This window comes from Meriones unguiculatus, chromosome 1, assembly GCF_030254825.1.
Source record: "Meriones unguiculatus strain TT.TT164.6M chromosome 1, Bangor_MerUng_6.1, whole genome shotgun sequence".
NCBI lineage: Eukaryota > Metazoa > Chordata > Mammalia > Rodentia > Muridae > Meriones > Meriones unguiculatus.
The window spans coordinates 981,681-995,685 of record NC_083349.1 but is presented as its reverse complement, the minus strand read 5'-3'; the positions used below and the strand labels follow the sequence as shown (position 1 = coordinate 995,685).

The window sequence follows — 14,005 nt, the reverse complement described above, 5'->3', positions numbered from 1 at the left end:
TGTCCCAGTTAGAGTTACTATTGCTGTGATGAAATGCCATATTCAAAAGCAAACTAGGAAGGAAGAGGTTTCTTTGGCTTACACTTCTACAGCACCGTCCGTCACTGAAGGGAGTCAGGACAGGAACTCAAGCGGGACAGGAATCTGGAGCAGGAGCTGATGCAGAGGCCTGCTTACTGGCTGGCTCTGCCTGCTTCCTTAAAGAGGTGAGGAGGACCATCCCAGGGTGACCCCATCCACAATGGGCTGGGGTCACCCCATCAATCACCAATTAAGAAAGTGTTCACCTCGCTTGCCTACAGCCTGATTTTATGGAGGTATTTTTTCAAATGAGGTTCCCTCCTCTCTGATGACTCTAGCTTGTGTCAAGTTGACATAAATCTAGCCAGGACAGAGGCCTTTTTCCAAGAATCACATGTTGGGGTCCATTGTCCACTTGTCTGTTTTGCAACCGTACAGTCTTATGTCAACTCGACATGAGAGCATCAATAGGATAGGCAGTCTTCCAGGCTTGACCCCTGCACAAAACCATTTCACTAATCCTACACTGCTAATGTGTTTTTGGCTGAACTTGGAAGCTACTCCAGATCTTTTTTTCACAAAAATCAATGGTTGGGATTGAACCCTGAGTTGGCCATGAGAGTCTTGAGAACAAAGTGAATAAGAACTTGATAGATTAGAAAGCACACAGGGGTTAGCAGAAGGCCTGAGTTGCATGAAGAAATTGAAAATAACCTCTGTCCCAGCTAATTCCTGAGGTACAAGAGATCAAAAAGAGTTCCTGTCTTGAAAGGAAGCCTTGTCAAGGAGTTGAGATGATATTTCATTCCATAAAGTAATTGCCTTGCCTCATAAAGTCTGAGTTTGAGCCCCAGAACCCACATTATAAAAAGCAGGACATGATGGCAAATTCTTGTCATCTCAGCACTAGAGAGGCAAAGATATGCAGACATTTGAGTTCACTACTCAGGCAGCCTTGCCTAGTGGTGAGCTCAAGACCAAAGATAGACCTTGTCTCAAAAAACAAGGTGAACAGCACCTTTAGAATTAGTCAAAGTTGTCCTCTGGCCTCCTATGCACACCTATACACCCATGTGTACCACACACACACACACACTTCAGAGAGGTCCTGAAAGACTGAAAGAGATCTCTTCCAGAGATTTAAAGTTTGAGAGATTATTAACATTTCCATCCTATGATGTATATTAAAATGTGATTTCCTGGATTCATCACACCAGAGAGATAGGGTGCGGAAGTGAAAAAAAAATCAAGTAAACCTGTTGGAGAAAACTTAAGCAACTGTGATAGTTTGAATAAAAATGGCCCCCATAGGCCCATAGGGGATGGCATTATTAGGAGGTGTGGCCTTGTTGGAGGAGGCATGAGAATGAGTAGGGAGTTGGCTCTGATGTCTCAGAAGCTCAAGCCAGTTCTCTTCCTGCTGCCTGTAGATCAAGATACAGAGCTGTCACCTCTGCATGTCTGCCTGCATGCTACCATGATGACAGTGGACTAAACCTCTGAACTGTAAGCCAGCTCCAATTAAACATCTTCTTTTATAGGAAGTGCTGTGGGCACGGTGTCTCTTCATAGCAATGGAAACCCTAACTAAGGCACCTGCCTAAAGGCAGCCCTGTCAGCCATCCCTAGGATGCCAATGGCGCATGTCCCCAAAGCGTTCATGTCTACGGGTTTAGCCTCTTAAACTTGCGCTCCAGAACCCTGAGCTGAGCATGGCCAAAATGTGGCAACCACTCTTTTTTCTTGAACTGTCCTTATTAGGTTTTGGTTTGGTTTGTTTTTATCAACTTGGCACAAGCTAAAGTCATCTGAGCAGACAGAACCACAACTGAGAAAATGCCTCCATAGACTGGCCTATAGCAACCCTGAGGGGCATTTTCTTAGTTAGTTATTGGTGTGAGAGGGCCCAGCCCACTGTAGGGGGTGCCGCTCCTGGCAGTGGGCCCTGGATGATATGAGAAAGTAAGCTGAGCGAGCCATGGAGATCAAGCCAGTAAACAGTTCTGGTCCACTGCCTCTGTTTCAGTTTCTGCCTCCAGGTCACTGTCTGGTTACATCTCTTGCCCTGACTTCCCTCAGTGATGGACTGTTACCTGAAAGTATGAGACAATAGAAGCCTTTTCTCCCCACAACACTTTGGTGGGGTCTTTATCACAGCAGTAGAAGCCCGAACAAAGACAATGACCTTAGGCTGTGACTACTCAGGAATGCGCCTTACCGGCGCGTGTGCAGGAAGATGCCCACTCCTCGTGTGCCTGCGTACATGACGATGGGAGGCCCATGTAAAATCCCCATGCTTTCTTTCTCTATGAATGTCACTGCATTCTAATCATTTTCCTTCTGCACTGTAATTAGTCTTTCACTCACGTGTCTCAGCCAGTATCCTATTGAAAAGACACCATGATGACAGCAACGCTCATAAAAGAAAATGTTTAGCTGGGGCAGTCTTCAGGTTTAGTCTGCTCTCATGGTGGGAACATGGCATGCAGGTGGACATGGTGCTGGAGAAGCAGCTGAGATCCCCACATCTGGACCACAAGCAGCAGAGAGACTGGATCTGGCTCCAGCTTTTGAAACCTCAAAGCTCCAGCTTTTGAAACCTCAAACCACCCCAAGTGACACACCTCCTCATCATTCTCATGTAGAGCCACTCCCTGGTGACTAAGAAATCAAAAGTATGAGCCTGTGGGCATCATTCTTTTTCAAACCACCACAACACTCTTTAAAAAACTATTGATGTCTAAAGTGTAGTCTGACGTATCTGTCTTCCTTTATGATTGGTGCTTTTTTTATAATTCTTAAGGAATTTTGTCTACCATCAAAATTTTCCTAGTGAAGGTGTTGAAGATGCAAACAGTGGAAGAATGCTTGCTTGGCACGCTCAATCCCTAGGTTAGACCTGCAGCATTATTTTTTCTTAATCCTAATGAAGACATTCTATGCTATATTCTAGAAGTTTTAAGGTATGCTGTGACCTTCCTAAAATTATAGGGTAGTCCATTTTCTGTTGCTATAGCAGAATGCCACAATTGGCATAATTTATTTTTAAAAAACTTATAAAGAAAACATCTGTTTCCTCAAAGCTGTGGAGCATGGCAACAGCGTCTGCCTGGCATCTGTGGAGATGGTGGCACAGGGCAGGCTAAGCTTGGCTTTGCAACAAAACACTCAAGCCACAACTTAACTCACTGATTAGTTCACAAGTGGATTAATAAATTCACTAGGACAGAGCACTTGTAACTCAATCACCTTTTTTTTTTTATTTTGAGACTATAATATAATCATACCATTTCTCCCTTCCCTCCCTCCAAATCCTCCTACCTACCTTGTTCTTCTTCAAATTCATGGCCTCTTATTTTGATTGTTATTGCAAGCATAGACATGTATACACACATATAGTCTTAAATATAATCTGCTCACCAGTGAATATGCCAAAGTGGATAGGAAAAGTCCACAAAAGCTCAACTCCATACAAAGAAAGTACAGGCAACTGAGGAGAGCTGGGGAAGGTGGTCCTCCCCAGGGGAGTAAACCCCAAATTGTTGTCCACTTCAAAGCCCTTCCCTTTCCTCCTCTTCCTCCTTTTCCCTCTTTATTCTGTGGTCCCATCTCTTAACAGGATCCATCTAGAAACTATCTCAACATGCATTTTGATGGACTCACTTAAACTGCAGGAGAGCTCCACCCAAAATAAGTCAAGATGCACACAACCAACCCGGGTTGAGTGTTGGGTATTTCTTTCTGCTCTTTTTTTCCCCCAAGGTCACATTTTTACATAATTAGGCTTGCGGTGCTTAACTTCACATGTCGCCCTCCCCCCATAACCTTATTCTATTAGCATTTCCACCTACTGTCTTAGGGTCTCTGTTGCTATGGTGGAACACCATGATAAAGAGAAACTTGAGAAAGAAAGGGTACAGTTCATCTTGTAACTTGTAGTCCAACATCCAAGGAAGTTGGGCAAAAACTCAAGGAACCTGGAGGCAGGAGCTGACACAGAGGCCGTGGAGGAGTGCTGGCTTGATCCTGGCTGCTCAGCTTGCTTTCTTACCCACGCTGGGACCACCACTGTGGTGGTGCTCAGGGTTGTCACCCCCATAATGGACTGGGCTCCCCGGCATCAATCACTGTTTCACAATATGCACCTCAGACACGCAAACCATAGGGAGGCACTTTCCCAACTGAGAGTTCTTCCCAGGCGACTCTCGTCATGTTAAGTTGACAATAAACTAGCCAGGACACTTAGCCACATCTTAACATAAATATCATTTCTTTAAAAAGCTGTGATTGTTTTTCTTCTATGAGAGCTGCAGTTCCTCTGTTCACGCCAGTAAACTAGTTACCTATGCGGTGAAGGTGACAGATGAGAGTAAGACAGCGCCGTCCTCTGCTGCTCTTAGTGTGGCTACCAATCTTGGCAAAGGAAGATTTACATGCAAGAAGCCAGGTATGAGGAGCAGAAAGGGGATGCATGACCAGAATCAGCGACTCCCCAGTTCAAGAACCTGATACTCAGTCCATACCTGACCTCTGCTGGGTCATGGAGATGTTGTACCAGCTAGCTACTCTTTGCTCAGTTCCCTCCTCCACTTCTCTGTGTTCCATACACCCTGGTATTCTGTTAGCATCCGAGTCAGCACTAATGACAGCTTCTGCCCAAGGCTGATGAGCAGGAGGTGACTCTTATCTCTTCTCTCTGGTGCTATTCCTGTCAAGTTGTAACTAACCTCTAGATTCCTGTTGAACACAAGTCTGGCTGGTGGAGCAAGTGATTAATGAGTTTGTCATAGATATGGATAAAAACAAACCTTCCAAAGTCATAACAGCTATCCTGCCTCCAGCTGCTGGCAGTGTCCCGAGGCCAAAGATGACCTAATCTTGGCAAGATCTGTCCTTCCCCCCCCCCCCTTATTGCATTGTGTGTGTGTGTGTGTGTGAGAGAGAGAGAGAGAGAGAGAGAGAGAGAGAGAGAGAGAGACCCTCTATCCTTCTACCACATGGGTCCTGGCAACCAGGTTTGCCAAGCTGGCATATCCCACTATAAACTTAGATCACCTTCATCTTCCTCATGTAAAGTGCCGGAGCCTGCCGGCAGAGTCGAACGGTTCTTGAGTCAGGAGTGAGGACTGAAATTAGTAAATCAACACAGAACACATGGGATCTTTCCGGGAGACTCTAGTGGAAGCTAGATGCCTTGCTTTATTCCAGACTCCTTTTAAGCCCGAGCAAAAACACCTCAGCACAATGAGTAAATTCACAAGGAAGTCAAGCAAAAGGTGTGACTTTGATAAGACATCCACCTGCTGTCTCAGACAAAAGGAGACAGACGCGGAAACTTCCAGGGTGAAAGCAGTCTTTCCGCTGAGATCCAAGTACCAAAGCACTGCAGACCAGTGGCTCCCAACAGTAAAGCGTTTGCATTATTAAATAATGTTATTTAGTAGTATCACAAAAATTGTGGGGCTTCTTGATTTTTAATTGATTTCTCATTAGTTTTGAAAAATTAATGATTATTTCTTCTAATACTTCTTTTGTTCTTGTGTGTGTGTGTGTGTCTGTCTGTCTGACTGTTTCTAGGATGTCTGTCGCATATATGCCACAATTCTTGGATGCTGGCTTTGTTTTTGTTTTGTTTTTCATTTGTATTTCACCCTGGATAATATCTTTTGAATTACCTTCACGCTACTGATTTTTTTTTCTCTAGTGTCAAGACTACTGATAAATCTGACAAAAGCAACCTGTTAGCATACCTTATTTTTTTTTATTTTATGTGCATTGATGTTTTACCTGTACATGTGTTTCTATGAAGATGTCAGATCCCTGGGAACTGGAGTCGTGAGCTGCCATGTGGGTGCTGGGAATTGAACCGAGGTCCTTTGGAAGAACAGCCAGTGTTCTTAACCATTGTGCCACCTCTCCAGCCCGTGTTAACACACTGACGTAGCACACTCGAGGAGCGCTAGTCAAGACATGAGTTTGCACCCATGTGAACACCTCCTGCATGCTCAGGGCGACGAAAGCTAACAAGAGAGGACTGAGTGGCCATTTCTGTCTACAGCCATCAATGCCTTATGGCTTATGCTTGGGTGCATGGCTTTATCATGCCAACCAGAACCATTCCTTCTTGTAGGTTTGATCACCGGTAACCCTTTGTTTGAAACATCAAAGCTCTCCATATAACCATGCCGTACCCCCTCTAAGCGCCTGTGTGTCTCCAGGTCGGGTATGGAGTTAGTGGAGGTGGCTCTCTTTCAGGCACTGTTTCTCACAAAGTGCCATGTGTCAAAGACCCAAGATTCTGAAGATAAGTGGCCATACAGTTAAGGAAGAGGAAACTGAACGGAGGTTGGAAGACAAAGGAAGTGAAGGTGGGAGGGAGCGAGATGACAGGAAGATAGTGAGCATGGCACCTACAGCCTTAGGCTCTGCAACCTTCACAGGAGGCCACACAGGTCCACAGAATGAAGTGCCACTGGAACAGCCCTGTGGAACAGAGGGCTTTGTGATGCGTTCTGGTGCCCTAATTCCATCCTCTGTGAGGCAGCCATGGTAGTGCCCAGTGCTGTGAGCCATTAGGCTCTTAGGCCCTGAATGACTGATAGACGACTGGTCTCCTCATGCTAATGAGGTCTGGGCCATGCTGAGCTCTGTGTGTTTTCTGTGGGACATCTGTTATCCTTTATGTACCTATAGTTCCATCTTCATCATTTTCCTAATTGCCTGGCAAATAAGACAGAGTTACCAGGGATTGAGGTTGGAACCTAAAAAGAACTGCTGCCAGGTAGGAAAACACTGACTATTATTAAACTACTTTAAGCCTAGATAAGTAACTTTTACATCCTAAGTGCTTCTCCCAGATTGCTCCCATTTTGTGCCATGGACTTAGAAAAGAAAGGAAGTAGTTACAAAGGCCCTATAAATAATTCCTTACCAGGCCCTCCCTGCAATGCACTACAACAGAAAAGCCAGCTCAGAACAGCCCATCTTGGGGGGGGGGGAATCTACTTGGAGGACTCAATGAACAGAGGTCCTCAAGCTGTCAGAAATATCTTTGAGTCTGTTCAGCTTTTCTCCCTGTGTTGTCCTCTCCACAGAAGTTCTTATGAGAGTAGAGAAATGAGGATGGAAAGCCCTAAGTGAATCAGAAATAAGCAGAGGAGACAAACGCTCAGGTGGAAAGAAAGGCAGAGTCTAGGCAAGGAGCTGTAAGAGAGCATGTACAGGGAAGTAAATGTTCTCTCATTCTGAACTTGAAGAAAATGGAGTCCTAGCTTTACATTGTAATATTTTTTGTCTTTAAGCACCATCGAAAAGTCAGGCAAAGGGCTAGAGATGCAGCGTCAAGAGGTAAAGACCCAAAATTCCCTTCCTGCAACCCCTGGGAGAGCTCCCACCCCGAAGAGCTCTCACTGTTCTCTCTGTCTGAACCCCGATGCCAAGAGCCCATTGTTCTAACTACCGAAGCTCCTAGTTCTACAACTTGTGATTTATACGGAAGTACACTGTGGGTGGACTGATGGCGATTACTGCATCACCGTGACTGCAAAGCCCGCAGAACTAAGGAACGTGGGCTCTGGGGCTCACAGCTTCCATTTATCCTCCATCACAGCAGTGAAGGCCAGGTGGCTGAGGGGCTGGTCTCACATCAGCAAGGGCTTGCAGCGGGGCTGGCTCACATCAGGCCACATCTGGAAGCAGAGTTCAGGCAGATGGAAGCTGGGCTGTATCATAGGTCCCATGCCTATGTTCCTGTCACTTGCAACATATGTAGGCGTTCTCCAGACTAGCTGCATTTAGTACTGAGAGCATGTCCCTTGTCCAGCCTGTCCTACCTGGCGTCTCTACCGTGCTAGGGCCACCACTGTAACATGGGCTTCGCTTCCACAATCACACACGCAGGCACTCTCGTCACCATGCCTTTCACACCAAGATGGATGGAACTGTGTGCAAACTCTTCTCTCTTAAGTTATTTGTGTTAGGTATTTTGTCATAGGAAAGAGAAAATCTGATTAAGAACTAATTTTATAGCTCTATAAAATATAACTTATTCAGTCGTCTACAAAATAGGCTGATGATCTTCACATCACTGTGAAGACCAAAAGGAATCAGGCGAGGACAGCACACTTTAACCGGTGATGCTGTATGCAAGGACATGTCCCAGAGCACCGAGTCTAAGTGCTAAGCTCCCTCCTGCTGAGCTAAGGATTTACTGTTCAGATTCCTATAGGACAGATAACACTGTGTCCTGATTTCTCCTCAGCCAGGAGACTTTCCAAGGAAGAAGCTGAGAAGCCATGGGAGCTGCTCTCTATCATGAAAAGGTGACCTCTTGACCTGGGTGGTGTGAACTGTGGTGATTTCTTGGCCTGGTCTGGGCAGGGTGAGGGCAGGGCTAGCTGGTGGAAGGAGGAGCACCGTGGAACAGCTTCTCCAGCTGAGGGGCGCCAGGGCACAGAGGGTCAGGCCTCAGCAGGGAAGAGCCATCCCACTCCCAGTCTGTATGTGAGGGTCTCAGCAGCTCTGCATTCCAGGCCAGGCTAACGCAAACTTCCTGAAGGCAGACATCGCTGGAGCTGCACCCAGACACTAGTTGTCAAGGGAGTGGATTTCGCACAAAGAAGTCACCGTGGCACACTGTGTCCAGCTGTTCCCTCTCAAGGGCAGAGCCCTGGGTCTGGTTGGACCCTGCTGCTATTATTGCCTCCTGTCTGTCCTCGGGGTGGGGGAGAGTGGCTGGGATACTGTCACCCCACCATCTTATCTCTACTTAGTTTCTAGAGAGCATGAATGATTCCCAAGAGTTTCTGGGTACAGCAGCGGGGACACCCCATACTTTGAATGGTTCCCATGAGGACCTCGTTTCCCACAGTGTAGGCTCTGAACTTGTGGGACTGGAGGAAAGACACAGCAATCCCCAGACACACTCTCCCGTGGAGGCAGATACCACACCATCATTAACTAACGGTTGCCATTTTTCTCTCCCTAGCCAAAGCTGGCTCCCTGGTGAGGAAAATGTGCAGCAGTTCCTGTGTGTAGATCCCTGCTGCCAAATCTGTGATGCTGCAACTCTAGAGATTCAGCAGTTGCTGGAGAGTGAGAAAAGCCAGCTGTCCCCTGCTTTACTGGGACTGCCACGGAGGTCTTCCTGTCTGGAGATGTTGCCCATATCCAGTGTGTCTTTTGAACAGAACATGAAGCTTTACTCTGGGCACTCCAGACAGCTTCCACTGGCATCTGGAACTGAACCAGTAACACAACTAACAGAGCACTTAACTAACGCAGGTGGAGGCCAGCAATGCTGGGCTGATCACCACCAGCTAGGACAGGAATTTCATCTGGCAGACATGCCCATGGTCTCAGAGTCTGTGGCTTCCTCAAGGCTCAAGGGGCCTGTGGTTTTAGTGATTGAGGAAAAAATAATGCAAAGCAAGACAAAGCCTGACCAGGAAGGTCAAGACCACCACCACTTGAGGTCCGCTGTGTCTTTACTGTCCCTGAACCCAAAGATCACTAACTTGACACACGCTATGTCCTTGCATATGGGCTCAGCACTGTCTTCCCACCTGCCATTATTTAGTCCTAAAGTCCGCAGGCTTCTTGAACTACATGTAAAAAAATGGATACATTTCCAGAAATGGGGCCTTCCCAGACGTGTGGAGGAGTCCATGAGGCAGCTTCTGCCAGACCCGACATTATTTTGTCAATCCAGAAAAAATCCACTTTCCTCCATTCTGAACAGTAGTTCTAAGGTCACTTTGGACAAAATTGGGACCATTTCCCACCAGATCAATAGCTTTTATTTGGCAGGCCTGCCCATCCAGACCTGCTGGGTTTCTGAATGGTCTGTTATCAATTGGAAACAAAGAAATCACTGGTGGCACCAAATCCATACCTACTTGCCCTCTCATGAACTTGAATGCCTAAATGACTGCTCTCCACTCCCCAAGGCACAAGCTAACGACTCAAGGAGCAATCTTCAGAGTAAATATTACAGCCAGTTATTCTGTGGCCTTCCATCCCTTCACAGTGAGTCCCTGGATGTCACTTCCTTAAGCTCTCAAGGTGTCTCCAAGAACGAGAGCACACCCAAGTCCCCCACAGATCCTCGACCCTCAAGGGAGCTCTCACTCCCCTTCCTGCCCAAAGTACCACATAAGTCAGCCCTGCCCTCTTCCCCAACTTCTCCAGAGGGCAAGACTCCCTGTGAGCACGAAGGACTGCCACAGATCACTGTCCCATTTCTGACTCTGGAAGAGTGTGAAGCATTGGAATGCCACCTCCTAGACAGGCAGGTCAGGCTCCAGTGGGGCCCGCCAGCTGTCTTCCTAAAAAGCTGGTACACCCAGAGCCATGTGCAGTGTGAACTGCATGGTAAAGCTAGGACCGTAAAAACTTCCTGGCCAGGGAAGTCCTCCTCACACCCAACCAGGGAATTCTTCCTCCCAGAGCATGCGCGCAGGCTGCTGGAATTCCACCTCCAGAAGCAGCTGATTTACCTGCGCTGGGGACTGCCCCAGAGAATCCAGCGATCCATTCACCTGCTCCTCTCCTCCACAGACCAGCTGTCCTGCAGAAGCATCCCAGGGGACCCAAAGGCTGATGGCTCTGGTGACAGGTTGTCACCCAGGATGGGCAAAGGGTCAATCCACATGCCGCACTTGTTTGTCCAGGCAAAGGCCATGTTGAAGAGCCATGTGGATGCCAAGTGCGGGCAGATCCATGAGGGCAAGGTCCCGGGCCGAGCCTGGAGCTCTCGGGAAGGCGACATCCCCGGAACCTTGGCAGCAATGGCTCCCTTCTCTTGGATTTCACAAGGCCAATGCCCAAAGTTACAGGCAGAAAACATCCCTGACCTGCATCAGAAAGTTGTTCCCTGGAAAGCAAAGTCCAACAACCAGGAGAGGCAGGCCTTGTCGGGTGCCCTCATTGAACACTGTAAGCGGCCCCAAGCTCTGCCCCAGGAAACCATTAAGAAACTGGAGACAACTTTACAGCATAAGTATCTGGCCTTCCTGTCAGGCCTTCCTACCGTCTACTGCATGGCTCTCTCTAGGCCCACATCCCCAGCAGTCACTATCCAACCTAGAGGCACAAAGATGATGTCCAGGCCTGTCAAAAGCCCACCAAAAGCTCAGACCCAAACTACCTCCCTTGAAGGTTCACTTGAGCCCTGCACTCAGGACAGTGAGGCCTCTGCCAACACTGCAGAAGAGTTGCAGCCTGAAGTACAGGTGGAAGGAAGGACAGAGAAGATACCTCTGGAGAGCCAGCCTGCCCTGGAGAGCCCCTGCTCCTTAAACACAGAGATCTTGGAGAGATTGAATTTCCACCTCAAAAAAAAGATCCTAGGAATGCAATTTGGAATTTCTGAAAAGGAGGAGTACAAAGAGCTGGCTGTAACAGGCCTGAAGAGTGGATACATGCAGGAATTTCTTGGGAGTCTAAGCATCCCAGAAAGCACAGTGCTACAGGAACAGCCCACCTCATGTGACTCTCCTCCAGCCCCAGATGTAAACAGGGCCCACCTTAAAAAACAGCCAGCTGCTGCATGCCAGGAGCAAAGGCAGCCTAGTTCCAAAGCAGTGCCCCATGGTTCTGCTGCTGAGGGATCCACGGCCTCACAGGTCTGCAGGAATATGATCAAGGCCCAAGTTCAGATGGGGACCTCTGGGGAAGAGACCAGCCCAGAAGAACCCTTTAGCCCTGAGCCCCAAAGGCCTGTCAAGAGCAAGTACTCATCCCATGCCCCCACAGTGACAGAGAAGAGGGAAGAACCAGGGAAACCCAAGGCAGTGGGGGACCTTGGAAAAGGGGACACAGGTCTCGGGCTTTCCCCAGCCAGTGAGAAAGCACAGCAGGATGGACATGCGGAGCCAGAGTTGCAGCACAGGACAGCCCAAGGCTGCTCGCAACAGGGTCAGAGCTTGCGTCTGGAGGACATCCATCTGTCCAGCCCCCAGCAGCCCCCTGAGCTGGAGTTCCCAGATCCACCTCCAGAAGTCCTTATGGAGGCAGAATCTGAGCACAACATGCAAGGCAGTCAAATGGAGGCAAGTGCCATCCCGGAACCTGCAAGGATGGCTGGGCACCCCCAGCCTGTGTTCTCCCAGGCCTTCCAGGACAGGCCTTTCCACCGCCCACTAATCCAGGGAAAGCGTTTTCAGGGCCAAACCTGGCAAGGTCACGGTTCGCCAGGGCGGATGATGCCAGCATCTGCTTACGTTGGTCCCAGCCTTCTTCCAGAGGCTAGCTTGAAAAATAAGATGAAATCCTTTCTTCAATCTATTAGCCCCAAGATAAGAGGCAAAACTCACACAGAGCCATCCATGGTCTCTAGGCCTGGAAAAGTGGCCAAAACCAAAGAAAATGTTGAAAAGGCTCTGCCTCAAGCCAAAAGCCCCAGCAAGAAAACTAAGACAGAGGACTCCAGAGGGCCCAAGGGCCAATCTGGGTCCTCGGAGAAGTCAGTGATCGCGTCCTTCTTAACCGCTCCCCATATTCTAGACAGTAAGCTCTGGCCACACTCCCGACGGCTTGGCCAGCCCCACCACTGTCCCCGACACTGCCCTAAACTGGCTTATGCCACTCAACACAGAAACCCACCCTAGGTCCCAGGGTTCACCTCAGAAATGTTCTTCTGCTAATGGAGAACACCCAATGTGATGGCAGCCTCTAGGCCCCCAACTTCTGTATTCCTGTAAGAGCACCATTGTTGTCATTTTAATGAACAGGTGAGGAGCGAAGACCCAAAATGTATTCCATATCTCGAAATGAGGTGTTTGTCTTCTTTGTTTCTCTGTGCATTATTGAGGTATGAAAGAAACATGTCTGTCCTCATCTCAGGAAGGAGATTTAAACTCATGCTTCAGACAACCTAGAATGTGAATTAAAAGACTTGACCAGAAAGGAAATCTCTTGTGTAATTAAAGATAAAATTGGGCTTGAGTTCCTTCACTAAACTCTTTGCCTGTCTCATATCTCGGGGCCAAAGAGAAAGGTAAGGGAGGGGAAATCCTATGCTCCCAACTTAATTACAAAAGCCAAAGGCTAAAACAAACAAGGGAAATTAATCAGCAAGTGCAGAGAAAAATATTCTTGTTTTTTAACTTTTACTGAGCCCTATTTATGCACGGACATTGCAAATGGTTTGTTCCAATCCAGAAGAGACGAGGTGCCCAGCTCTTGGGAGGCAGACACAGGCTGATCTCAGTGAGTCCAAGGCCAGTCAGGCCACACGTGAGACCCTGTCTCAAAGTACAAGAAGCTCAGAACATCATCCTCCTCTCCACAAACATCACCTTTGCCCGTGGTGCGGCTGCCCCTCTCATCTATAGCTATCGCGTGGCACGATTCTTGCCTCAAGGTTTATAAAAATGTACTTAGCTCTGCCAATGCCTGTTTCCCAACTGTCACCTACCCCAGCTGCTGTTGAAGGCTATGAAAACTTGTCTTCTGGCTAGAATTTAATGGTTCCGTGAATCTTTTTCTTTCAGAGATTCCTTCGTTTCTGGTTCAGGAGGACAGTGACTACTGTGTGATGACACGTTGATGATAGCTGTAGCCATAGTCTCAACACAGTGTCACATGAGGGTCACTGACGTTCTGACACAGGCATAGTCTCAACAGTGTCACATGAGGGTCACTGATGTTCTGACACAGGAGGAAGCACTCAGGGTGAAGAGGTTCACAGAAGTGTGACTCTGAGAAAGACCTTGTCCAAGTGTGTTAATTATGAGCCATATTCTTGGCTCAAAAACCATCCTTTTTTCATCTAAGAGTCCACATTCAATTATCTCTACCATCAAAAATGCACGCAGACTCCGGCTACCGCCATGCCCTCTGCTGCTGTCATCCGCCATAGTAGAGCACACAGAGGTGGTGATACAACCTGGGAGCACACAAGCATCCACCCGAAAACCTGCTAATGCAACTTTAGTTTGGAGGCCATCAGTTCAGTATTTCCCTAAACAACATTTTAGGAGGA

At 47.8% G+C, this 14,005-nt stretch overlaps 1 protein-coding gene across 1 annotated transcript; it reads left to right on the top strand.

The window, feature by feature from the left end:
- Positions 1–6,658: 6,658 nt before the first annotated feature.
- Spata31f1 (SPATA31 subfamily F member 1) lies at positions 6,659–12,629 on the top strand. The gene is made up of 4 exons (XM_060387275.1): positions 6,659–6,802; positions 7,323–7,368; positions 8,282–8,342; positions 9,008–12,629. Exons 1-4 carry the CDS (start codon positions 6,659–6,661, stop codon positions 12,627–12,629), a joined length of 3,873 nt encoding a protein of 1,290 aa, XP_060243258.1.
- The last annotated feature ends 1,376 nt before the right edge of the window (positions 12,630–14,005 follow it).

Coding starts and splice junctions, on each gene's coding strand:
- Spata31f1 (XM_060387275.1), top strand. CDS start 6,659: ATGCTGAGCTCTGTGTGTTTTCTGTGGGACATCTGTTATCCTTTATGT. Junction 6,803..7,322: donor CTAAAAAGAACTGCTGCCAG/GTAGGAAAACAC, acceptor TTTGTCTTTAAG/CACCATCGAAAAGTCAGGCA. Junction 7,369..8,281: donor TAGAGATGCAGCGTCAAGAG/GTAAAGACCCAA, acceptor ATTTCTCCTCAG/CCAGGAGACTTTCCAAGGAA.